Source organism: Bidens hawaiensis, unplaced genomic scaffold (genome assembly GCF_021521415.1).
Source record: "Bidens hawaiensis isolate Kalapana, Puna unplaced genomic scaffold, B.hawaiensis_p1.1 tig00017786_1, whole genome shotgun sequence".
In the NCBI taxonomy this organism is placed as follows: Eukaryota; Viridiplantae; Streptophyta; class Magnoliopsida; order Asterales; family Asteraceae; genus Bidens; species Bidens hawaiensis.
The window spans coordinates 233,501-258,946 of NW_027492686.1; the positions used below are offsets into that span (position 1 = coordinate 233,501).

Consider the following 25,446-nt stretch of genomic DNA (forward strand, 5'->3'; position numbering starts at 1 on the left):
CTAAACCAATCAAAATGCATGCAAATCTCTTGAGAGTGACATTATTGATAACCCTTACTTTTTCCCCTATTAAAACAAGGCCAATACACCATTTTAAACTGCTCTTTCACATCAAACACTCCCCATCTAAGTTCTAAGATTCATCTTTCAAACGCTTGATAGTTTGACTTCTTAAGGTCATACTAAGCTAATATTTTATTCTAACTAACTCTTGGTAATTAAAGTTTGTTATTATAGTTTGTTTAAAATATATTCCCCTTGTTTCCTTGGCTTTCACTTTTCCGACCATGGTCGGATTAGGTGTTATTTCTATTATAAGGCAAGGCTACATGGAGGGCTATTATAGTCCCTGTTAACACTTTAAATTGTTTAAGCTTATTAATAATGTTTAGTTTCTAATTATTTTAGTTTGCAAATCATTTTAATAAGTTCTATGGTATTGGAAATGTGGTAACCATCCTCGGTTTCATTCCGAGTCAAGGACTTAACCAAAACCGAACTTTCGTTTAAATACTTTATTATTAACATGTTGTATGTAAGACATGAGTATTATCATTTCTAAGTTTATTTTAATAGTTCAATGGTATTGGGTATGTGGTAACCATCCTTGGTCTCATACCGAGTCAAGGACCGAACCGAAACCGAACTCTCGTTTAACTCTTTATTTAATTGTCTCAAAACATGTTATATGTAATATTTAAGTGTTTAAGTTCTTTTATTTACATTTTTGTATTTGTTATTATAATATGGATTTGTTGGACCCAAAGTTGGTCACATACCAAGTCGTGAACCAACCAAACCAAACAAATCAAACTAAGCCGAGTTCACTCGCTTAAAGTACACTAGTTGTGTTTAGGCCCACCGAATCTCACATTTTCTTTTAAGATCTTTTACAAACTAATTATAAATGTTTTCTTAAAGTACTTGGTATGTCGGATCTAACTTGATCTTATAGCAAGCTTTGACCGATAAAACCGAACACTCACTTAACATTTATGTTTGGAGTTTCTCCTTAATAGAATTTATAACATTACTTAAGTTTATGTTTTAAATAATTTATCTCATGATATTTATCACTTTGGAATTTCGGGTTTGGGCTTGACAATTTATCAAGACCTAAACCGACTAAACCGAACGCTCGTTAAAATCCCGTTTTGGTATTTATCTAACAAGGGGTCGTGCACTATTGCATTAAATCATTCCCCACATATTTACTTAACAGATGTTAAGTAAAACTTATGGATAAAAACACCAAGACTCGATTTCGAGATAACTTCTTTTCAATACCGTCAATTTAATTGCTTAAGTTTTACACTTTAAACCCCAAAACTTTGTTTATATATTTTTACTTGCCTTTTACTTTACTTTAAGTTTTCTCAATACATCCTACTAACTTAAAGGGTACTTTTAACCTAGGACTCGTACGTTAACTCTTTGAGCTCGTTTTCCTGAAGCCTTCTGTAAGGCCCCGTTACCGGTGCCTCGCGTTGGACGTTGGATTTACTCATAAACATAATTCTTTATATCAGAGTTAATTAAAACCTTGCGCGGAATATAAAACTTTCATAAAAACATTACGTAACAAATCATAAACATGTCTTAAAACATTCTTCTTGTCTTTCAAACTCAAAACATAACTTATAAAAACATAACAGGTCTTCAGATGCCAGGATTTTGTTCTTCTGCCATGTGCCCCGCTCACGCCAGCTGTCGCATCCTACTCACCTACGTGCATACTAAAAGTCAGCTACGCTGAGTAAGTTCTAGTTAATCATACGTCATACAATACTTACCTTCAATCATGCATCCGAAGATACATAATAATTATTTTACTAACTTACTTTCATTTCATACTTTCATACATACGTACATACTTTATTACTTTCATACTTTATATTTACTATCAATTCTATCTCAGATATTATTAGGGCCTGATCCCTCTTTCCTTTGTCTATCTCAGATATTATTAGGGTCTGATCCCTTTCTTGTCTATCTCAGATATTATTAGGGTCTGATCCCTTTTTACTTCTCTATCTCAGATATTGTTAGGGTCTGATCCCTTTCTTCTCTATCTCAGATATTATTAGGGTCTGATCCCTTATTTCTTCATCTCCGTACATACTGTCTTTTCATACCCGTAACATACATATACTTTCTTTAATTATTACATACTCATACATTGTACATATATATATCATACACAATTCATCTTTCATATTCATACCTCCCTTGTCAATACGTGCAATATCCGAATATCATTCACGTACCGGCAAGCTTTACTTCACATACATAACATAATATCTATCACATAAATCATACATGGCATACACTTACCATTTAAGGTAAGTGTATTAACTATCACATCGAGTATGCACACAGCCCCGAAAACATAACAAGGAAATGGGGCTAGAAACTCACCTGAATGCGGTTACGTTCACCGTTAATCGTAATCCCTTTCTTGAGCTGTTCACGGCTAACTGTATAATATTTACATGTATCAATGAACTATTACTACTCATATCGTATGTCTATCTTTATATAACCCACAACGAACGGGGGTCCGGGGGCAGCGCCCCTGGCAGCGGGGTTCTAGGGGCGGCAACCCCTAGCGGGGTCCAATGGGAAAAGCCCCTGGCTGGGGTTAAGCTGCCAGGTCAGCTTGAAAAAATTTTATTTTCATTAATTGTCTTAACACATTTTCCATTAGGATTCTAAATTATTTTCTAAGCTGGGCTTATTTAAATCAGGTCCAAATATCCATCATTTTGGCCCAATTTGGGTTCAGGCCCAAGGCCCAACAGAACTATGGCCGAGAACTCAAGACTGGGAACTCCGAGAACTCGTGACCGAGAACCCATATGGTTTGACTGAGAACTCGTATGTTGACCGAGATCTCATACTTGGCCAAGAACTCGTGTTTTCGGCCGAGAACCCTGACCGAGAACACATGGCCACCAAGAACTCTGACCGAGAACACATTGGTGACTGCATGTTTGACCGAGAACATTATGGTTTGACCAAGGATTCTCAAATTTGGCCGAAAACACCCAGCTCAGCTAATTTTCTATATTATGTTTATATTTTGCCCAGTTTACTTGTACTAAGGTTCAAATCATGGATCTTTAATCCTTTATCATCATCATTCATACCCGATTGCACCCATTACTATCACGGCTTCAAGATCTATCTCGTTTTTGGCATAAAGCTTAGACCTTTATAGAGTTAAAACGTTATTGGCTAGATCTAGGGTTTATCTATGAGTCGTATACTACCATAAGTCTATAAGGTTCATTTTAATCATCAAGTTTGAAGCTTTATGATTTATCTAGACCCGATCTAATCTATGTTCAATTTTCATGGCTAACCGTCCATAAAAATGCAAGCTTTAAGATCAATAACATACCTCTATATGGTTACTAGGTTACGGCTAGCTTGTTATTGAGTATTGATCTTGTATCTAGCTTGAATATCTAGGATCTATCAACAAAAGGTTCAATTTTTGATCTCGGCTCCTTGTTCTTGCTTGCGGCCGAAATGGAAAGATTTGTAGGTGTGTTTTGGTGTTTACAGAGAATAAGATGGATAAGTTGGATGGAAATGGAAAGATTTAGGGTTTAAGGGGTTTTTATACTCCCTTAAGCCCATGGACCTAAGGTCCATCTTTCCTTTTTAGTCTATAATTACTCCATCTAATTTACTTACTTATCTTTCTCTCTTAATATTATTTTATTTACTAGCCCAAGTAAACTTTCCCATAACACAATATTTAAAATATTATTATTTGAAATTCGGGATGTTACACCTTCTCTTAAATGAATTCGTCACCCAAGTCTCATATATCAAGGGAATCTGGAAAGTTAATTTTGATTAATTTTGAAATGAGTTAAACGAAAGTTGAAGGGTTAAAGTGATGAGTTTCATTCTAATTAGTTTGTTTTAAATAGTTTATTGAGCTTGAATTAGAATAAGTTTATTATTTTAAGGGGTTCGAGTCATAGTATGTTTAGATTTACGTTACTTATTCTTCAAGTTTTTCTAGTATATATAGAAGGTCTAGGGCAATTGTAATTTGTGGTTTTCGTTCTTAATAAATTATAAAAGTGTTGTGAGATTTACTTATAAAACTGTTGTGTTGTTGGTGTTAGACGATCCAACTGATTCCAGCATTACTAATCATCCAAGCTTCTTTGGTAGCTTCGAAATCTGCTTTGTCATTTAGTAGCAGGGTTTTATCTATCTGTGGAACGAGGCTCACTCCATAGTTGTGAAGTAGTAACGAGTTTATGTTTTTTCATTCTAAAATTCCAAAAATAAAAAATATATAAAAAAGTATTTATTGAGTTTATTTTATATCTTTAGTGTTTACTTCAATTTTCTTTTATTTGTTTTTTTAAACTAGTTAATTGGTTAAGTCATTGACCTAACCGGTTGCATAGGTTAGGGATTATCCACTCTAAAACTGGTTTGAAACCATAAACGGTTATTGGCAATTACCTGTTTTGACTATTTGAACAAAAACTAGTTTGGGTAATAACCGAAAGCTCAGAAACCTATTAACTATTAACCAGTTTTTCCATCTCTAGTTTTGGGTGTGTTGAGTTAACTACTTGTGATTTTGGGCATTTTAGCTTTCAGCCATCAGTTTTTTTGCTCAGATTCAACCCAACAAATTAACAAGTGCTCTGATTTTAGCAGATATCCGGCCCGTCAAAGTTTGGGTTATAATCTTGACACTGATATTGGTTACCCCATGTGGTTGAAAATGAAATATTCAAAACAAATATTAAAAAATAACAAATGTTCCAAAATTAGTGTTAAGGTGGTGTTGGAAGAATTTTTATCCAAAAGAAAATTCTTGAAAGCATGTCCACTTTAAACCTTTAGTGTTCAAGAATATACTTTTAGAGTTGCATGATACAAATATTTATATATAAAAATACTAGGACTATTGCTTTCTTTTTCTAAAATATGGGCCCAAGTTCAACAAAATACAAAGAAAATATTTATATATAAAAATACTAGGACTATTGCTTTCTTTTTCTAAAATGTGGGCCCAAGTTCAACAAAATACAAAGAGTAAAGTGTCATTTTCGTCTTTGTGGTTTGACAAATAATGCAAATTTAATCCAAAAGGTTTATATTTTGTATATGGGCTCTCCACGTTTTCCAGGTCTTGCCAATTACATCCAAATCACTAACCCCGTTAAATTTAATCGTTAAGTGAGGGGTAGACATGTATTTTCACTATTTCTTTATTATAATACTAATTTCAGTGAACTGCAATTTTCGTCCTTGTGGTTTGCCCAAATCTGCGATTTTAGTCTAATAGTTTCAAGTTTGCAATTTTCGTTCTTATAGTTTCATTTCACTTGCAATTAAACCCGAATCTATTAGCCTCGTTAAGTCTGACCGTTAACCTATATGCGTACCTTTCACGTGACGACCAGTTTTGTTGTTTTTCTCCTCAAATAAACCCCAGTCCTAATTCGCAAGCCCTCTCACATGAGGGGTTGGGTGTATTTGGGGAAAAAGAAAAAAAAAGAAGAACAAAATTGTCCCTCACGTGAAGGGCACGCTGATGGGTTTAACGGCCAGACTTAACGAGATTCGGGAATTCGGATTTAATTGCAAGTGAAATGAAATCATAGGGAAGAAAATTGCAAATTGAAACTACTGGACTAAAACTGCAGATTTGGACAAACCATAGGGACGAAAACCGCAGTTCACTGAAAAAAGTATTATAATAAAGAAAGAGTGAAAATACATGTCTACCCCTCACTTAACGATTAAATTTAACGGGATTAGTGATTTGGATGTAATTGGCAAGAACTGGGAAACGTAGAGGGTCCATATGCAAAAAATAAATTTTTTGGACTACATTCGCATTATTTGTCAAACCACAAGGACGAAAATAGTACTACTCAAATACAAATTTAAAACACAAACTAATTTCTAAATCAAACTCAAGTATTACGAATTCTCATTTTCATAGTATAGATATATAATAGATAGTGTTCCATTATATCGGTGTGTATAATTGTATAGATTTGTGTCTTAAGCGTGTGAATATAAAAATCATTTAAAAACCAAACGAGCGAGCTTAACTTTGCGTTGCTCGGCTCGTTTACAAATCGAGCCGTAATTGAACGAGCGTTTTCTAAGCTTGTTTGACATTGTAACAAACTGAGATCATATAGAATAAACCACATTGATCAAACACACTATAATAGTATAATCTGATGTTTTTTAATGACTCTTAATTTGAAAACTATCAATAATGTTTACAATGTAAGCATTGCCCTTAGTCACGAATTCCAGGTGCATGTTGTGGTGTACGCATTAATCCTCAAAGCGTATACTAGTAATTAGTTTATCGTTTGTGATCATGTAGAGTGACCTTTAGGTGTTACCTCAAAATAGATTGGATATCATGTTAGTTAACTTTTGTTAGTTATACATCTTTAAATATCAAATGTTGGCTTGGCTTGTTCACTCACTTTCTACGCTATCATGACATTCTTGTAGAGTATTATTGCCCTACCACTTTGATAAAGGTTCATAAATCAATTATTCAATTAAGATGCTTTAGGAATAGGATAAGGACCTTTTCCATATTTACTACCATGCAAATTGAGACACTTGTACATGATATATATGAAGTTGAAGGAAAGTGTACCACCATCTGCTGTCTAACTACTATATCATATGATATATACCGACTTTGTTGTTATAACTTTTTGAGGATCGTAGATTGTGATGTCATAGCCGATATATAGCACTTTTAGTTCAAGGCAATGTTGTTAGGAATTTTGCTAGGTTCGGTTAAATGTATTTTGAAGCCCGCTACCGACATATATCATCCTTGAGAACAATGCTTTTCTTTCATATCAATCAACCAATCAATAAGAACTCCTTTGGCTAAAACTCGAGCGGACTCTTGAAACTAGTGCCTCAAATACTTTTTATTATGATTATAACTCAATATAAGTCAGAAATAATAACTCAATATGTTTAATAAGATTTAAGAAAACAAAACTTTTATACATCATGCATATTGAAAGACGCCTTCTATTACCTTCATTTTGTTTTGCAACTTTTTCTTTGCACATGGTCATAAGGCTTCCTTCCCAAGTATTAATTGTATGCCGTCCCTAATTGACTTTCATGGCCATAAACTTCACTCTGGTGTCACCGATTGACTTCTACAAGCTTTGAAAACAATCATCGTACTTCCAAAAAACAAAATTGTTTTTGACTTTGCAAAAATTAATGTAACCTTTTTCTAAAAAAAAAATTGAACCGTTGTCTGATAATGTTACTCATATTTAACATTGGTTATTGATGTTTAGATTTAAGTTTAAACATATGTTTTTATTCTAAACTTTTTTATTTTGCCGTTATGTGTCTTTGTGTTCACTTATATTCATTTATCATATTGATTTTCAAATACAAATCAATACGAAAAGTCCGTTTATTTAATAAACGAACACAAACAAGAAATATATATTTGTCCGTAACTGTTATTTGTTCAGTTAAAGTCAAACAACAAACACGTAACATACTCTTTTCTAACGACCGATTTCAATGTTAGAGAATGAGGGAGATAAGAGTGTAGAAGTAAGGATTTGATCATCATATATACTCCATTGAATCACATTTAATCTCTCTTGAAGCTTTAGTTCATCGAGCTGGTTTCTATGTGTATACTTGCATCTGCACGGTGCCATTTGAAGTACCTTAATTAAATTTCTTGCATCTAAAATTAAAAACCTTAATCATTAGATGCAGACTATGATTTCTTGCATCTACAAAGTGCGATTTGAATATTATATAAGTAGTGGCAAATGTGTCTAGTAGCAGGAGTGGCATGTTACTAGAGTCAAAAAGGCCACTAATGCATATGCTTCAGAACAACATGGGGGACATTGGCAGGAATACAGGATGATCCTCAACTTCCTTAGGTTTACAACTCTATGGATTCCATTCCATGTGTTGATTCACTTCTATGAAATCTTGACAGGTATATTGTTATCAAGATTTTAACGCAACTGACTCTTCTCAGATAGCCTTAAAACACCATAACTATATACATCTTTTTCTTGCATTGGGAAGATATAAGTTTCGTCTTAGTTTAATCTCACATCGGTGTGAACTCAACTAGAGCCGGTACGTAAAACAGGCAGGTTGTGTGGAGTAGGATAACATGTTAACTAAGTTCGGTTTATAAAAACTCATTTTATGTCACGTCATATCTCATGAGTTGATTTGACAGACTAACCAGTTCGGTCAAGAAACACTTCGTAAAATGTATTTGGTGTAGTTAATTAGTCTAGTTATCCATTGGCTTACCCAAATCGGGTCATCTGATTTTAAAATAACTTGTTTTGTTATAAAACCTGTCCAGCCTGCTTGTTTACCTTATCCGTGATCATTCATAATCTTAGAAGGATGTTAAAACTTTGAAAACCCGTCAACCCAATAATTATATTATCCCAACCAAGAAATTTGTGAAGGATATATGATTGGTTATCAATTTGGAAAGTATTCTCTCTCTGTTTTTTTTTTTACTTAAAACACCTCCAATGGAATGATAAAATATGATGTATTATATTCAGAAGTATAAAGTTGGTCTATGATTGTGCATGTATAATAATAAAACATTTAAAATGATGTCACCAATAATATAATTAATTTGACATAATTCATACTTTTTTTAAAATATGGGTAGTGGCCTACATTGTTGACACATAATTACATACATCAAAAAGGTTTCTACTCATTCTTTTCCCTACGGAATTATTTGCCCATCAAAAAGTTGTAGGTGTGTTGGACAATAACCCACAATCAACTCCTTTACATCAAGAGATAGGTTCCCAACTGATTTAATTTCAACGATCATGACCATATTCAACTTGTCATGATTGAGTTTTAAAATAAGTTATTAATCATTTATTAAAAATAGTAATAAAAAATAAATATATAATTCAATTTCAACTCCTGATTGTAGCACAATACACACAAAAAAATAGCTCTTACTTAAACAGTAAATCTTAAGTTTTAATACATTAAAACAGTTTCTCTAATCACTTTTTGGTTGTGTCTAATGTATAGGGTATGGGCAACCATGTTTCAGTATTGATATTAGGAAACACTGAAGAGTGGTGGTGGCACCAAAGATGACTTTACACCCCATGTGAGTTGGTTCACTAGAAATGAATTCTTTTGGGTACAAAATATTATATTATTTAAACATATTTACAATTACTAATATTTTTCAAAACCCATGTTTTACTCTAAAAATACTTACGTTTTCGTCATAAATATTAGAACTTAATTAAACTTGTGTTGTATTATCAATATTGGTTCTCTTAATCACATTTTCTTTTCTCATGCCCGTGACAGTAATCTGGAAGCTCAATTCACGTTTTGCATGACAAATTTTGATGAATTGGTTGACTCTTAAACTTAATTTTATTGTGTTTGTTAAATATGTCTCCCAATAAAGATGTAAAATAGCGTTTGCTCCTCACATTTTGTTATAACTTATATCATTCGTGTAATAATATATATGGGTTGAATTGAGAAAATATTAAATAGTTAGTAAAGAAGATTTAACAATTATAAAATGATAGTTTGAGATGATATATGATTAAAATTATGTGTAGGTACGAACTAATAATTATACATATAGTATAATTAGAAGGTTTTGATGTCACAAAGATTTTCTTTGATTATTTTATTGTTTTGTTTTGTTTTTATATAAATTGTTTTGCTGCCTAAACATTTATGATATGATGTGGGTTTGTTATTAGTAAATTTCTAAAAGCTTAGGAGGAAAGGATACTTTGTACACGCAAGTTAAAGGTGCACATCAAGCAAAACTTCTTAGAATTTTTATTTTTATTTTTTGTTGTTGTGAACTTTCTTCGAACAGGGTTTTTTTTTCCACCTCCTTTCTTTGAACATAATTTTTTGGCTTTTTTAGTTATTTTATTTGTATTTTTTTAATGTGTTAATTTAAATACGACATTTTGGTGTCGTAAGTACGTCATTGGGTCACTTGGCAACACCTTATTGATGCAATGCATTTTTTTGTTTTGTCATAGTTGAACGTAAAGAAAACCGATCAAATGCTAATTTTGTTTTTGTTTTATATCTTTTTTGTTTTGTTTTAGTTCCGGTACCTTAATAAATGTGTCGAAAACTGGCGGAATTCACGTAGACTTATCGCGTTTGTTTTAGTTCCAGTATCGTAACAAACGTAATGAAAACCGGCCAAATTCAATTTTGTTTTTTAGTTCCGGTACCGTAATGAACGTGATGGAAACCGATTGGATTTGCGTATACTCACCGACTCAACGATAGGGATCGACAACAGTCGGGTTTTACCAACCGACGTCACCCCATTGGCCCGTCTAAATTTTTATATATTTTTTGTTTTAGTTCTGTTACAATAGCGCACGTAAACGAAGCCGACTGAATTTGCGTCGACTTACCGCCTCAACGTTTGAAACGACAGCGCATTTTACCATCGCCCGGTATTAACAACTTGCCTGGCTCAATGCACCGGATAAAACTCCAGTTCGATATAGTGGAAGTTAAATATCTCACATAACAATAGACTATATTTGATTTAATGTACTTTAATATGTTATGATTGATTTTTATAAATACCAATGTGTGAAATAAGAGAAACATTAAATAAATATCTGGCTTATAAGATTATGACTTCATGCAACCAGTAATTTATTTTTTTATGTATATATAGATTGTTAATTAGTGTGAAAGTTGGTTCTTATACTTTTCAAAACATTTTATGCCTACCGTTGTCATGCATCTATGAATAACTTTAACCGAAATGGATATGTACAATACTATATTTTAAATACCAAAATGTAGATTAAACCTTAAAATCACTTTAAGTTTTCATTAAGAATGTTTGAAGTAATAACTTAAGAAAAATAAAGTATATTTAAATAGTTAATTTGGGAAAGAAAAAAAACTTATACGTGTCATAAGTTGGAAATATTTAAGTATTTGTGTTCTCACGTTTTATGTGTACGTCAAACTTTATTTGAACACGTGGCAATATTTTAAGAAATATTGTTCTCAATTGTAGAAGATCGTTCTACTTTCTCCTTCAACATGCTCATGAAACATGTTTGCTACAAGCATCATTTATTTGAGAATTGCTTCGCAACTGAAATAGAAACGAGATGAAAGGGGTCGTTCTCACTCAAAAAGGCTACGAAAAGAAATAAGCATTAAGAGGGAAAAGACTATTAATTATGGCATTTGTATACAATGTGATCATATATCGGGCAAGATACCCCTTTTAGCCTACAGAAATTGATAATGATTCTTAAGTGGGTTTGGTTTCATTTTAACACTTATCTTTATATTTATATCTGATATTGAGACAATTATAGGTCTAAGTTTAAATCTTTTCTTGGATGATTCTTAAGGTGTGTTTGATATGCGGTAATAAAATGGAGAGAGAATGGAATGAATAATTGAATGAAATGGATCATTATCATCTTATTATCATGTTTAGTTATCTTAGAAAAATGAAATAAATCATTATTTGTGATTTTTGATAAATGGAAAAAGACAAAGAAATGAAATACAAGTCATTAACAATGACAAACTACTCTACCTAAAACTAAATTAAATTTAACAATTTTCACAACATTACCCAATTGAAATTTATAATAAAAAAACTATATTACGAATAATAAAATATTTTTAATTGACAAAAACAATAAATTATTCAAAAATTTTCAATTAAAAATAAATAAGTTCACATGATTATCTATATAAACTAGTTCAAGCATAAAGTTCCAAGCAAAATTCAGAATTGCAAAGCATTTATTTTAACTATATGAAATAGGGATGATCACTTAGTATCGGTATCGAATCGGTACAAAGTTTGAGTTTTCAGTACGGTTCGGTGTGGTATCGGTATTTTCCGAATTTTTCATGAAATACCGGTACCGAACCAAATATTTCGGTACCAATACAAGTAACAAATATTTTCAATTTTCAGTATCGAGATTTTCGATATCGTACCGGTGTCGTCCTAAGTTCATCCCTTATCTGGAAGAAAGTATGTCTAGCTTAGACTCCACAAAAAATAATTAGCTGACACCATATGTCAATAACCGGTATGTTCTCATTCTAGTTCCATTTTTATCCGAGAGCAATTGAACTTAGTATGTAAAGAGACACGTGTTTAACCCAAGGGTTAAAGTCTAAGTCTCGACCAGGTTGGGGTTATATCTAATCACCGCATGTTCTAATCCAGTTGCAACATGTAAAACAGAACACCGTAAGCCTCGTTACGAGAATGGGGGCTTTCTCGTAACCACCGTCCGACGTGAGAATTAATGTATGATCGTAAAGTAAATATGAGTGAGAGTACGAAAGAGAGGATCCTTAAATCGTTGGTCCAAGTATGGTATTTATAGCCGAGGAGGTAGAGACGGATTGGTCGAGCTGTTACTATCTAGAAGAACCTTCTATTCTCATGGGAGAGTACATGTGAGGTCTATGATTGGCTGTGGCAGCTTGCACGTGCGTAATGTTGTTGGCAGGAGGTACAATGTTGGCGTCTCACTATTGGTCCATCGTGCAATTGTGATCCTTTGCAGACCAGGTTGTCATCATTGGGGAATCTTAGACTATGATTGGCTTTTGAGGCTCAGCTCAATTCACGATTTCACGTTTTCTGTTTTAAAAATCATTTTAAGTTCTTAACTCTTGACCTCCCTTGATTCCGTGACTAAATGATTTTATTGTGATTGTTATTTGTGTTCCAATGAGGATGTAAAATAGTCTGTACCTCACATGTTGTAATTAGGGGTGAGCAACTTAATCGCCATAACCGTTTAACCGAACCATAACCGACATAACAGAACCGATTTTAACCAATAACCGACATAACCGATGAGTCGGTTTAGTGAATTTTCAAAAACCGCCAATTATGGATCGGTTTTGGTTAAAGATAATTCCAAACCCGCCATAACCGAGCCGACCCATTTATTTAACCAACAATATGTTCGAGGCTAACTTCCACCGAACATATGATCGGAATACACCATTTTGATGGTTGTTCAACGTTTGTTATTGAGTTAACTTGGAATTTCATTGTTGGATTATATGTTGCCGTTTTTTTAAATATATGGTATTAGTATTATGGATTATATATTTTGTTAGACTATGTAATGTCATTATTTTTTGTAATATTTGGTACCAAACTTTTAGCCGTAGATACATTGTTTTGGCTATCGTTAACTGACCCAAACCGACTCGTTATAACCTTCAAAACCGATTAATCAAAACCGCCATAATGGATCGGTTATGGTTATGGATATCCATTAACCGTCATATCGGTTATGGTTATGGGTATGACTCAAAACCGCCCCAAACCGACCCATACACACCCCTAGTTGTAATATCATTTACTTCTTGGTGTGCTTATCTTTTGATTTGGCTTAAAGGAGTTTGGGGTGTTATGTGGTATATTTCTACTTGTTTTGTTTTGGCTGGTTGTAGAAATGCTGGTGCGATTGGTGACATGCTAATCGATTTTTTATGATAAAAGTTTTTATTATTGGCCGTTCAAAAAAATATATACTTTTTGGTGTCTAAAAATTGATGTTATACTTTCTCAAAACCTTGTATGTATAAATAAACTTATGCATGTATAAATAAATTTAACCAAGATGGACACATACAATTCTACATTTCAAATATACAAATTAATGTAAATTGAAGTCCCCATCTGGCAAAGTTTTCCTCACTCAAATACATGCAAATTTTTGCTATCTACACAGAGTAAGAGCCCCACACCCTTAAAGTTGTTTATATTTCAAGAAGATTCCAGGACCACCACTAGTCACAAGACTCTGTATCGTCGGTTATAATCGTTATCTTCAGTTATAATCGTTAATAATTATTCATAAGTATATATTACCTAAGGATGCTCATTTGATAAACTAAACATGTTTAATTAGTTTCTCTGTATAATCATTTGGATGCAAATAAACTTGATTTGGCTCGCGGGGTTGATTGATAGTATAATATAGTGGGTTACTTAACAGACTTAACTTACTTTATGTTTAAGATTGATTAATTGGCATTAATGCATTATTGTTAACTTATTAAAAGGGTAATATAAAAGCATCATTTGAAAATGAGTCAGCTTATCTAAGCACAAGTTAACCAAGACTAGAGGCAGCCGAATAGAAACTTATAAATTGTGAAAGTAAGTTTTACTTATGAATAAAAAAAGGTTGGTAAATAACCAACCACAAGATATGAACCAAAGCAAAGCAAATAAGCATGCATACCTGGCCTACATCTACATATATGTGAGCTGAAATTATGCTACATGTGCATCCAATTGTATTTCACGAGGACCCTGATCTGTTCACTCTCGTTTGCTTTTTATCTTTCTGGTGATAATTTCAAGGGCACTATTGGCATCTCATTATTACGTGCATAGGATCACCCTTTTTTCTCGAACAGCTAAATTCATTGCATCGGAATATACTCGTCTTTTGATATGAAAAAAACCCTTACCTAGGCCTAGCGTCCGTGAACACTTGCCCGAATGCATGACAATATGATGAGATAAAATCCGTCCAGTTCAGTGATTCAGCTAGTGAAAGCCATCGGCTCACCTAGTCTCCCATCATCACCTAGTGACGGTGAAACTAAATGTTAGGGACAAGAATCGAATGGGTCACATGCAACATCTGAATATCAAATCTCTTCCTTACCACCCCATCACAAGCTCATTGGCGTGCATAGGATGACCTAAAAACGTCTTTTGAGTCTTTTTTTAAAGTCTGGTTGTCCAGGGTAATCCAATGGTAAAAGGCAACTTCATATATCTATGACCCCCCCCCCCCACCTAAAAAGGTCTTTTGAGTCGTTTGTAATGTTGGTTTCAAAAAAGGGACTGAAAGCGAATATTTCACATGGAAGACTTGAATCATGGGACCCAAGGTAATCCTATTAGCCTCTCGTGATCTATTATTTTAGTTATCGGTAGATAAAATTTCATATATGTAGCCAGGTAAAACAATTTGTACATAGTTAGAGCACCCTCAACGCTGTGACGGCTCTAGTGGCCAAGTTTGTCTATCAAAAACCATGCCAACCACAACTTTCCATTGTGGAGCAAGTTTGTAAGCTCAAGCGTGTAGCAAGCATGTAAACGAGATGCGGACAGGAGGTGATGGCCATGGTGTCATATCTCTCTCTCTCTCTCTCTCTCTCTCTCTCTCTCATATTATAGATAGAAGTTTAATTTGTTGTTGTAGAATAAAACAAAGGTTTTTAAGGAAAGTTTGGAATATGACGTATGTGACGATTTGTGAATATTTAGCATCGCGGATGTTCTTAGAGTTAGATATTCATATCAAGGTAAACGTTTTTGAGGTTTCAAGATAATATAGTCATGCATGATACTTTAAAAGGGATTTCTTTTCGTATTTAGGTTTTAGTTTTGGTTGTCCACCCGCCAAGTAATTTGTGCATTTGGCAGTACTCAACAACTTGCTTGTTTCGCTTTCTTTATGACACTCACAACTCATAAGTAGTGCTCCATGTGTACCATATGGACATATCGTACTCTTGCTTTACATTAGTTAATAAATACGATGAAAATAGAGTTTGTTTTGTATATCCAAATTTGTAATATCATCATGTCTTGTAGTGCATCTTATAACATATTTGGACTAGAATTTGTAGATGAACTTTTGGTTGTTGCTTGGCATTTAATTTTTTAAGTAAGTGTTGATATTTGTAAAATCATTTGTGTGAATATTTAGATGTGTTGTATAACGTCTACAACCTTTTTTAACGGCAAATGTTAGGACATCCGGGATCACTCTGGTAAGTAGATCATCTTTCTGATCGAAGAATAAATTAACGTGGTGGCCAAACCCATTCACCTAAGAGGAAACCTAATGCCAAAAGAAAAACCCATGGTTTAATCTGGAACAAAATGATACAGGTGCTACTCGAACACACAACTCCATAAGAAAAGTAATAGGATTACCGTTGGACCAATTGATCTTTGATTATAACGTCTACATCTATAGTAAAGAATTTAAATCGTTTAGTGATAAATTGTTTTAGTATACACAAGCCTATTTTAATTTTGTATAAAAATGGTTTATTTGTGTATACATACTAAAGGGTTGCCCACGTAATATAGCAGGATACACATACACATATATTCACGCAACATGTTAATTTATTTAAACTAATTATAAATTATAGCAATATCAAACAAAAGAAATAAAAATGCTCGATTTTATTGTTTGATTTTTTTTTTCACAATATTAGCATATGAAAAAGTTGTGGTCATTTAAAACTCATGTTACCTAATCAGAACACACTTCCACAATGTCTTGATTGCATTTTACGATCTATAAACAATTGGTAATGGGTGTAGTTCATCTTTCATACATCTCATCCCGAAGATTTCGAATCCGCAATCCTTTTCAGAATCCTGATCGATTAATATACTCGGTTGCATACGCAAGGTGGTATCCAAAGTCCTAGCTAATAGACTAAAAGGTGTAATGGACTTGATAATTCCATATACGCAAATGGTTTTAGAAAAAGAAAGAAATATATTGGACGAACCTCTTATTATGTGACGTTAACGTGGATTAAGAAAACATCATTATTGACGTTCTTTTTCAAAATGGATCTTAATAAAGTGCTCGACTGCATTAGTTGGTCATCTGTTGATTCGGTTCTATGTTTCATGGAGTTTTCCACCAGAATATTAATAGAGGCAATTGGTAAAGGGTATTTTAATATCGGCTCGTGCATCAGTACTTATATATGGGAGTCCAACAAAAGAATTCCCATGACATCCGATGGGGAAGAAGGCATGAGTACTTATAAATGGGGTTAGTGTTAGTAGTTGAATTTTACCAGCTCTTATCGATGTTTGGATTCGGATTTTGGTTAATCATTCAATTCCTGGAATAATCTTCCAAATTCGCTTGACATCGATTACTTGCTCAGTTGATTATCAGTTTTTTAGTTTTCGGCCAACTCGCTAACCAGGCTCTTTTTTTTTGAACTTATTGTACGTTCTACTGACGAACTTGCTAATTAGTGTTTTGCCTAACCAGTTTTTCTTGCTCTAGTCCCACTTGCTAATTAGGATTTTTCGCTACAATTAACATAGCCTACTTGCTGAGAAGATTTTCTTGATATAGACTAATTGGCCTATGTGTTGATCAGATTTTTTGCTATTCGCTAAAACAAACTTGCTTTCAGAACATGGATTTAAAACGAGCTCGAACCTGTTGTTTCTTTCTTCTAATCATAAAGGCTTCCTAATTATAGTGTTTTGGATGGAAGATGTCTTTGGTGCATACGTGGTGTGCTTTTTCCAACACGGAACAGCTCGACCGACTTATGGCATTTTCTGTTAAAGCATTCACATCCTATCCATAAAAAATTGTGAATGGAGGTTTCATAATGTATGGGTGATTTATGGTGTTGTGAGAGAATGCGAGAGAATATGCAGTGATTTTTCTGTGTGTTTGAAAAGTTCATGTCACCACTTTATTTTTTAAATATTTTTTGAAAGTATTTATGTGTGAAGGAGAAGAAAAATGTAAGTTATAAAAGATTATTTATTTGAAAAAAGAAAGAAATTTTAGTGATTTTTAGTGTAAAAAGTATGAGTAATAATAATATAAAACTTTATTTAAATAATAAAAAACAGTGTTTATGTATTTTTTTTCCAAAATGTATACATATAATAAAAGAGAATCTTATATAAAAACGAAAGGTAAGTGATGATGATGATGGATGGATGGCTGGATAGACCCATGTGCGGTGTAGATACAGACAAAGCTTTAACAGGGACAGACCATCTCCATCGTTCATAATTGTTATTTGTACATTTCAAATCCAATCATGTCCTTTTTTAACCGCTATATTAATTTACCCTCAACAATCTCCTTTTAACCCAGCTTTCAGAACATACGTTAAATGACTGAAACAAACCCCTTCTCTTGGACTGAAAAATTAATGGGAGAATTAAATTGTCACACGTAAAAAAGGTTAAGTTTTAGCATATCCAATCTTCTTTATTATGTACCTTTTACATTGTCAATTACAGTATTTTTTTAAATGCAAGAATATGCATAGTTGATTCACATCTCTAACAGTCCACAATCCATTTTATTAAGAGTTTAAGACAAACATGTGTTCGTTTAAATGGCGGGGTCATAAAATAACAAATAGTTACGATATACATAAAGTTATTAACATAACTTAAATGATACATTTTATAAGGTAATTTTATTAAATATGATAGATCAATTAATCTTTCCCTTCTCATCTACTTGTTTTATATTTTGCAACCAAAAAAAAAAAACTAAACTCGACGGGTATAACTAAAACATGAAACATCTAAGACATGTATTGAGCCTAGGAGATTAGTTTTAAAATTTTTTGCTGGTATGTGAACTCCATCCATTACCCGAAAGTCGAAACTATATACCCGTTATCCGAACTATATACCCAAATTATAAACTCAAAAAAAAAATTAATTTTTAATTTTATTTTCCTCTTACACTTGTCTAATAATATTTCCTTCTGATAGGTTAACTATACGATTTTTTTTTCTTTTGATATATGTGTTACATCGTTATTATTTTGTATGTTATATACATAAAAATTAAAAGGATATTATTTAATGGTAACATTTATATGTATTCAATGTATCGTAATTTAGTTTCTAATAGTGTTTCTTTTAACAGCTTTTGAAACTACATTCAATGTCCGAGTGAGTATTCCTGATACGAGATGTCAATCGTCAATAACAATTTTATCGTTCCATGTCTGACTCATATAAGAACACCATCAAGGAGAAAATCAACATCGTGGGGGAACCTCATTGAATCAGGTTTTGAACATGAGATCTTAACATCTCACACCTTAACCATCTCTCTCACGCCATTGGTCCATAAGGTAAAAAAAATAGAGAGACGAAAATGTCAAAAAGGAATTTTTTTAACAAACTATCGAGTACACCGATACCCCAAGTATACTCGATACCCTACGGGTACTTGACAAATATCATGCATGTACTGGTCTGGTATAGAACAAATACGTTAAAAGATGTGACTGTCTGCAGTCAATTCATTAGTTGAGACCGACAATGACTAAAAAATAATAGTTGAGATTAATAAAATAATACACCTTTATTTTAAACCCACATAACTGTATAGATAAAAGGAATGGTTTGTTTTTTTTTTCTTGTTTTTTTTGTTTTTTTAATAAATGAGTGAACAGAATTGTTAAATTTCACCTAGTTTTTTTTAACCTTTGTTTAACTAATGTAACTATTTGTACGTCACTAATGTGTATTAAGTTTTATACTAGATATGTAGAAAACCAAAATAAATGAATAAAAATTGTATCAATCAACATTGTTTATACGTTAAAAAACAAATATTTACATGTTTATATATTATAATCATACAACTAACAAAACTACAGTTATTAGATTGAAATTATTATTATTAACTTTAAAGGGAAAGAAGTGACTTTCGTTTGAAAACTTTTCCAAACCGGACATGTGAAAGTGCTCTTTAAGGAGCCATTCAAGGAGGTCCAATAATAATTGGTGCTCTAGCAGACAGTAATACGAGTACATGCATCTCTATCAGACATCATCGTATATTAGTTAAGTAGAAAAACATAGCACGTTCTTTGTTTGTTGATCATTTCAAGATTTCCGGTTTATTTTGTTAAATGTGAAATATTTCACTACGAAAAGGTTTCTCCGGGACGACATGCATGTATATCCTATTAGTTATAGCCTGAGCTAAATAAGTCATTTAATTTACATCATCAGTAACACGAATACATTAAAGATATGGCTATTTTTACAACACATGAAGTTATATGGGTTTGTCTTCGCACTTGCATGAAAGAAACTGTTTGATGTATGAGAAACAAGCTTGCCTTAACTACAAGGCTTTCTTAAAAGTCCTAACTAAAAGGATAATCGGTGGTCCTACTCTCGACATGTGCCTCGGTTCTCATGTGCCATTTTATCGAAGCCATGAGCACGACAAGTGATTTACGACTTCAAGTGTAAACAAACGAGAATTAATATAAGTATTTGTATATAATTTTGTTAATTTTTGATGTTTGAGTAACGGGATTGGAAGACCTAATGAAAATGAAATTATAGGAAGAAAAACTAATTAATATAACCATTGACAAACTTAGACATTATTAGGTGTGAAAATTCCTTAACAAATTACCGATAACTAGAAAAAAACACCATGTTCTTTATTTGTTTGTCATTTAAATAGTTTCGTTTATTTATGTTAAATGTGAAATATTTCACTATGAAAGATATCTCGTGATTGACGCATGCGCGAGCGCACGCACACACACACACTCTATTAGTTATAGCCCGAGCTAAACAAGTCATTTAATTTACATCAACAATGACACAACTACAACTGAAAAACATTACATGACTCTTTTAGTAACACATGAAGTTGTATGGCTTTGTCTCGACACTTGCATGAAGGTCACCATTTGATATGTGAGAAACAAGCTTGGCAGTTTCCCATAACAGCAAAGCTTGCTTGAAAGTTCTAACTAAAGGGATAATCGGTGGCCCGACTCTCTACATGTGCTTCGGTTCTCATGCATCATTTTATTGAAGTCATGAGTCCGACAAGTGATTTACAACTTTCAAACCACTACAAAACTTGAAAAACACAACACACCACAGTACACGCAATAGTTTTTAAATATTATTTTGATAGAAGCTTTTACAAGATGAAAATTATTAGTCTTTATTATAGGAAAAACTAAGTACTTTTAATTAAAAATTCTAAAACTTAGTCTTTATTATTAGATGTGAAATTTTCCCAATAAGTTACTAATAAGTTTTTATTTTAGTTAACATGTAATTAGGAATGTAGACGAGCCGACTTGTGTTGCGTCACGCCGATTCGTCTCTTTAAAAACATTTTTAGATTCTATACCTTTACACATATTGGTATACTCGAAAAAGTTAATACGTTTAGCTTTATATCACATAATGTAGAACTGATAGACTATATAATCTATAATCCATATAAAAAACTATGGGTTGTAATTTAGATTACACATCGAAACTTTCACTTTAGTTTAAACGAACCAGGCGAGCAAGCTTAGAAACTAAACCTAGCCCAACCAACTCGTTTACAAACGAGCCAATTTTAAACAGGTGTCGACACACGAGCTTTTCTTAGATAAATATCAGTCAATGTATTTATTACCAAGGTGAAACTGTAAAAGAGAAAGGAGAGTAGTATTGTCAAAAAGTAAAAACAATAATTTGAAATGGGTCAGGGGCAAAATCGGAAAAGCAAATCATAATACGACAAAGAAAGCCATTGAGTGGCCGCAGATGCGCTTAATACATCCCCACCCATCTTCTCCAACCACCGTACTCAGTATAATATTTTCATCTTTTATTTACCACTCGTGTTTGTATATCCAAACTTCAATCTAGAGAGAGAATCTTTGTGTTATATGAGAGAATCAAGAATCTGCTACCACTTTCACGGTTGCGTAGGATAACCAGTCTCTGTGTAATGGTGTTTTTCTGAAAAAAGCTTTCATCTTTCTTCTGGGTTCTTGGTTTTACACCTCTTATTATCAATGGCACCTGCGCATTTTAGCACGACCCAGTTGGGAATAGCACTCAAAGGCCTGTTCTTGTTCGTGTTTGTCGTCTCCTTGCTATCTTGCGCCGCCGCTAGACAGCCGCAAACACAGAAGCTTAAGGTTCATAAGCACTTGAAGCGCCTCAATAAAACCCCTGTCAAGACCATTCAGGTTTTCTTCAACCCTAGTTTTTATTAATCTTTGTTTGCCTAATTTCTTGATATTATTTTTTTATAAAAATATGAACTTTATGTTATTATTTGACAATTATTATGACATTTATTTGTATGATTTCACAGAGCCCAGATGGGGATATGATTGATTGTGTCCACATCTCCAAGCAACCAGCTTTTGATCACCCATTTCTCAAAGACCACAAAATTCAGGTTTTTTTATGCATTCAAGATTTTATCAAATTATTAAACTTTTTTGTATTTTGAAACAAATTATGACTTGGGTGTTTTTAGATGAGGCCTAACTATCATCCAGAGGGGCTTTATGATGACAACAAAGTGAAGACAGAGTCCAATGAGAGAGAAAGCACACTCAAGCAGCTGTGGCACGTGAATGGCATGTGCCCTGAGGATACAATACCTATCAGAAGAACAAAAGAGGAAGATGTTCTGAGAGCAAGTTCTGTTAAAAAATATGGGAAGAAGAAGTATAAAAGCACTGCTGCTCCTAGAATCATGCCTAAATCTGCAGATCCAGATCTTGTTAATGAAAGTGGTCATCAGGTGAGCTAGCTAACACCATATTTGGTAAAAAGATTTGGTTAAAAATTGGTAAAAAATTTATATCAAAACACACAATTTAGAATCTTTATGGCGAAATATTAAATACCCATGTTTTATTTGTGCTGATTATTCAATGAGTATGTCTTTTTGAATTTGAGATTTATAAAATTTAAGCTCAAAATTGGCATGAAGTTTGTAAAAGAACACACTAACTAGCAACCTTTTGACAAAATAAAAAAAATACACATTTATAATTTGTGCTAATTATTAAAAAAGTGGGCTTTGTTGAGTTTTAAAGTTTAAACTCAAAATTGACTTAAATTTTTTGACAATTTGGTATTAAGCTTATAAGTAGAACAGATAATTTAGTATCTTTTATTGACAAAATATAAAATACCCATGTTGTATTTGTACTGATTATTCAATGAGTATGCCTTTTTAAGTTTGAATGCAAATTGCAACCTTTAGTTTAGTAATCAGTAATTACCACATGGTTAACCAAAATTAGTACCAAATTATTAATGGGTATTTTTTTAAGCTTGAATGCATTTTATCTAGGTAAAATGAATCCTTATGTTTATTTAAGTTTTTATTTTATTTGATTATTGAATTAATTACATGCATTTCATCTAGGTAAACTGATTAGAGAATGATGAACTTTGCCAATCCTTATGTTTATTTAAGTTTTTATTTTATTTGATTATCGAATTAATTACATGCATTTTATTTAGGTAACATGATTAGAGAATGATGTAATTTGCCAATCTTTATGTTGATGAAAGTTTTAGTTATATTCGGTTATCGAATTAATTACATGCATTTTATTTAGGTAAAATGATTAGAGAATGATGTAATTTGCCATTCTTTATGTTTATTAAAGTTTTAAGTCTATTCGGCTATCGATTTAATTACAAATGTTTTTTTTGTCACATGTAGCATGCAATAGCTTATGTTGAAGGAGACAAATACTACGGAGCAAAAGCAACCATGAATGTTTGGGAACCAAAGATACAACAACCGAACGAATTTAGCTTGTCTCAAATTTGGATATTGGGCGGTTCTTTTGGTGAAGATCTCAACAGCATCGAGGCCGGTTGGCAGGTACCAAGAAAGTGTCAATTATTTTTTTGATGATTGCTCGTTTATGTGTCGGTTGCTCGACTTCAATGTTCAAAATGCTGATAATTTTCAGGTCAGTCCGGACCTTTATGGTGATAATAACACAAGACTGTTCACTTATTGGACTGTAAGTAATACAAATTGTGACTGATTTGAATGGAACATGTTTCTTTTGTTTGTGTGTTTATTCATATATTTGTTTGATTTTACAGAGTGACGCGTATCAAGCAACGGGTTGCTACAATCTTCTATGCTCGGGTTTCATTCAAATAAACAACAACATAGCAATGGGTGCAAGCATCTCCCCTGTTTCTGCATATAGGAATTCACAATATGATATCAGTATTCTTGTCTGGAAGGTAACTGCCAATTTCAACCCACTGACTTTGGTCCACTGATATTTGTTTATTATAGCACTAACTGAGAAATGGCTCACTTATCTTGAATTCTTGATTTTATATTCATTCTTACTTGGAAAAAGTGGCACCTTTTGTAGTGTTTCTTGTTTCTTGAATTTTAAAAAACTAAAGTTATTGAATATGTGGATAAAAAAATATTATCTTGGAACAAATGCTCTGAGAATCTTTGGCATCTTCTTTGGTTTCTCCACTACTGACATAATTAGTGGTGTGTTTGTGGTTAATTGAATCTGCTGCCTGCAAGACAACAAGCATTAAAAAATTGGTCAAATTTGCATGAGGTGGACCTACATCGGTCAAACGGGGTCAAATGGGTCGGGTGATGTAAAGACTCAAACGGGTCGGTTGGTAATGGGTCAATCGAGACGGGTCAAAGTCAAACGGTCCAAGTCTGTTAAGGGGTCAAACGGGTTGGATGGGTAATGTGTCAAACATGTTAGGTAATGGGTTAAACAGGTTGGATTGGTAATGAGTCAAACGGGCCGGGTCTGGTAAGGGGTCAAACGGGTCAGGTTAGTTTGACCCGCAAATATATTTATATTTTAATTTTTTTTTTCATCTTGTTATTATTTTACAGGATCAAAAGGAGGGAAACTGGTGGATGCAATTTGGGAACGGTTACGTGCTGGGCTACTGGCCATCGTTCTTGTTTTCCTATCTCGCCGACAGCGCGTCAATGATCGAATGGGGAGGCGAGGTGGTGAACTCAGAGCCGGACGGGCAGCACACGTCAACTCAAATGGGCAGCGGGCGGTTCCCGGAGGAAGGATTTGGGAAATCAAGCTATTTCAGAAACATTCAAGTTGTTGACAAAGAAAACAATCTCAAGTCCCCAAGAGACATAGGGACTTTCACAGAGCAGTCCCACTGTTATGATGTTCAAACTGGGAGCAATAGTGATTGGGGTCACTACTTTTACTATGGGGGCCCTGGAAGAAACCCAAATTGCCCTTAACAGTAGTAACACCCCCTTGATTTTAAGTTTTAACCTCAATCTAAAATCTACCTTTATGTTATATAATTTTCTTTACTTTTTTTTTTCTTTTTTGTTGGGTCAATTTGTAGGGTTTAGATGGTACATGTGACATTTTATGCAGTAGGAAGTTTTGGTGGTTTTTCTTCTTTTTTTTGGGTTGTATTTGAAAAGTGCTTCTCTTAATTCTAAGTGAATGGAGAGGACGTGGTAATGTTTCTTTAATAGTATGGGTTGTGTTTTTTTTTTTTTTTTTTTTAAAGTTTTGTTGTTTTTTGAGCTGTTACTCAATAAATTAGTTGAATGGGTTTCCTTTGAAATATTAAATAAATAAAAAAATACAGTTATTATTATTATTTTTAAAAAAAAGTTTATAATTACTACCAAAATTATGTACACTTGTAATCAAACAATGCACAAATGATGTGTTAGGTTTGATAGATTGAAGGCCACTAGACTGGATAAGAATATG

General features: G+C 33.1%; 1 protein-coding gene across 1 annotated transcript; it reads left to right on the top strand.

Annotated features, from left to right (window-relative positions):
• The first annotated feature begins 21,599 nt into the window (after positions 1-21,599).
• LOC143554685 (protein neprosin-like) lies at positions 21,600-25,155 on the top strand. The gene is made up of 7 exons (XM_077044387.1): positions 21,600-21,897; positions 22,026-22,112; positions 22,194-22,463; positions 23,400-23,564; positions 23,656-23,709; positions 23,795-23,941; positions 24,579-25,155. Exons 1-7 carry the CDS (start codon positions 21,721-21,723, stop codon positions 24,954-24,956), a joined length of 1,278 nt encoding a protein of 425 aa, XP_076900502.1. The 5' UTR covers positions 21,600-21,720; the 3' UTR covers positions 24,957-25,155.
• The last annotated feature ends 291 nt before the right edge of the window (positions 25,156-25,446 follow it).

Bases quoted from the DNA above. Each gene is read 5' to 3' on its own strand.
- LOC143554685 (XM_077044387.1), top strand. From the start codon at position 21,721: ATGGCACCTGCGCATTTTAGCACGACCCAGTTGGGAATAGCACTCAAA. The intron at 22,464-23,399 runs GTGAGCTAGCTA...TGTCACATGTAG, and splicing joins TTAATGAAAGTGGTCATCAG to CATGCAATAGCTTATGTTGA. The intron at 23,710-23,794 runs GTAAGTAATACA...TTGATTTTACAG, and splicing joins GACTGTTCACTTATTGGACT to AGTGACGCGTATCAAGCAAC.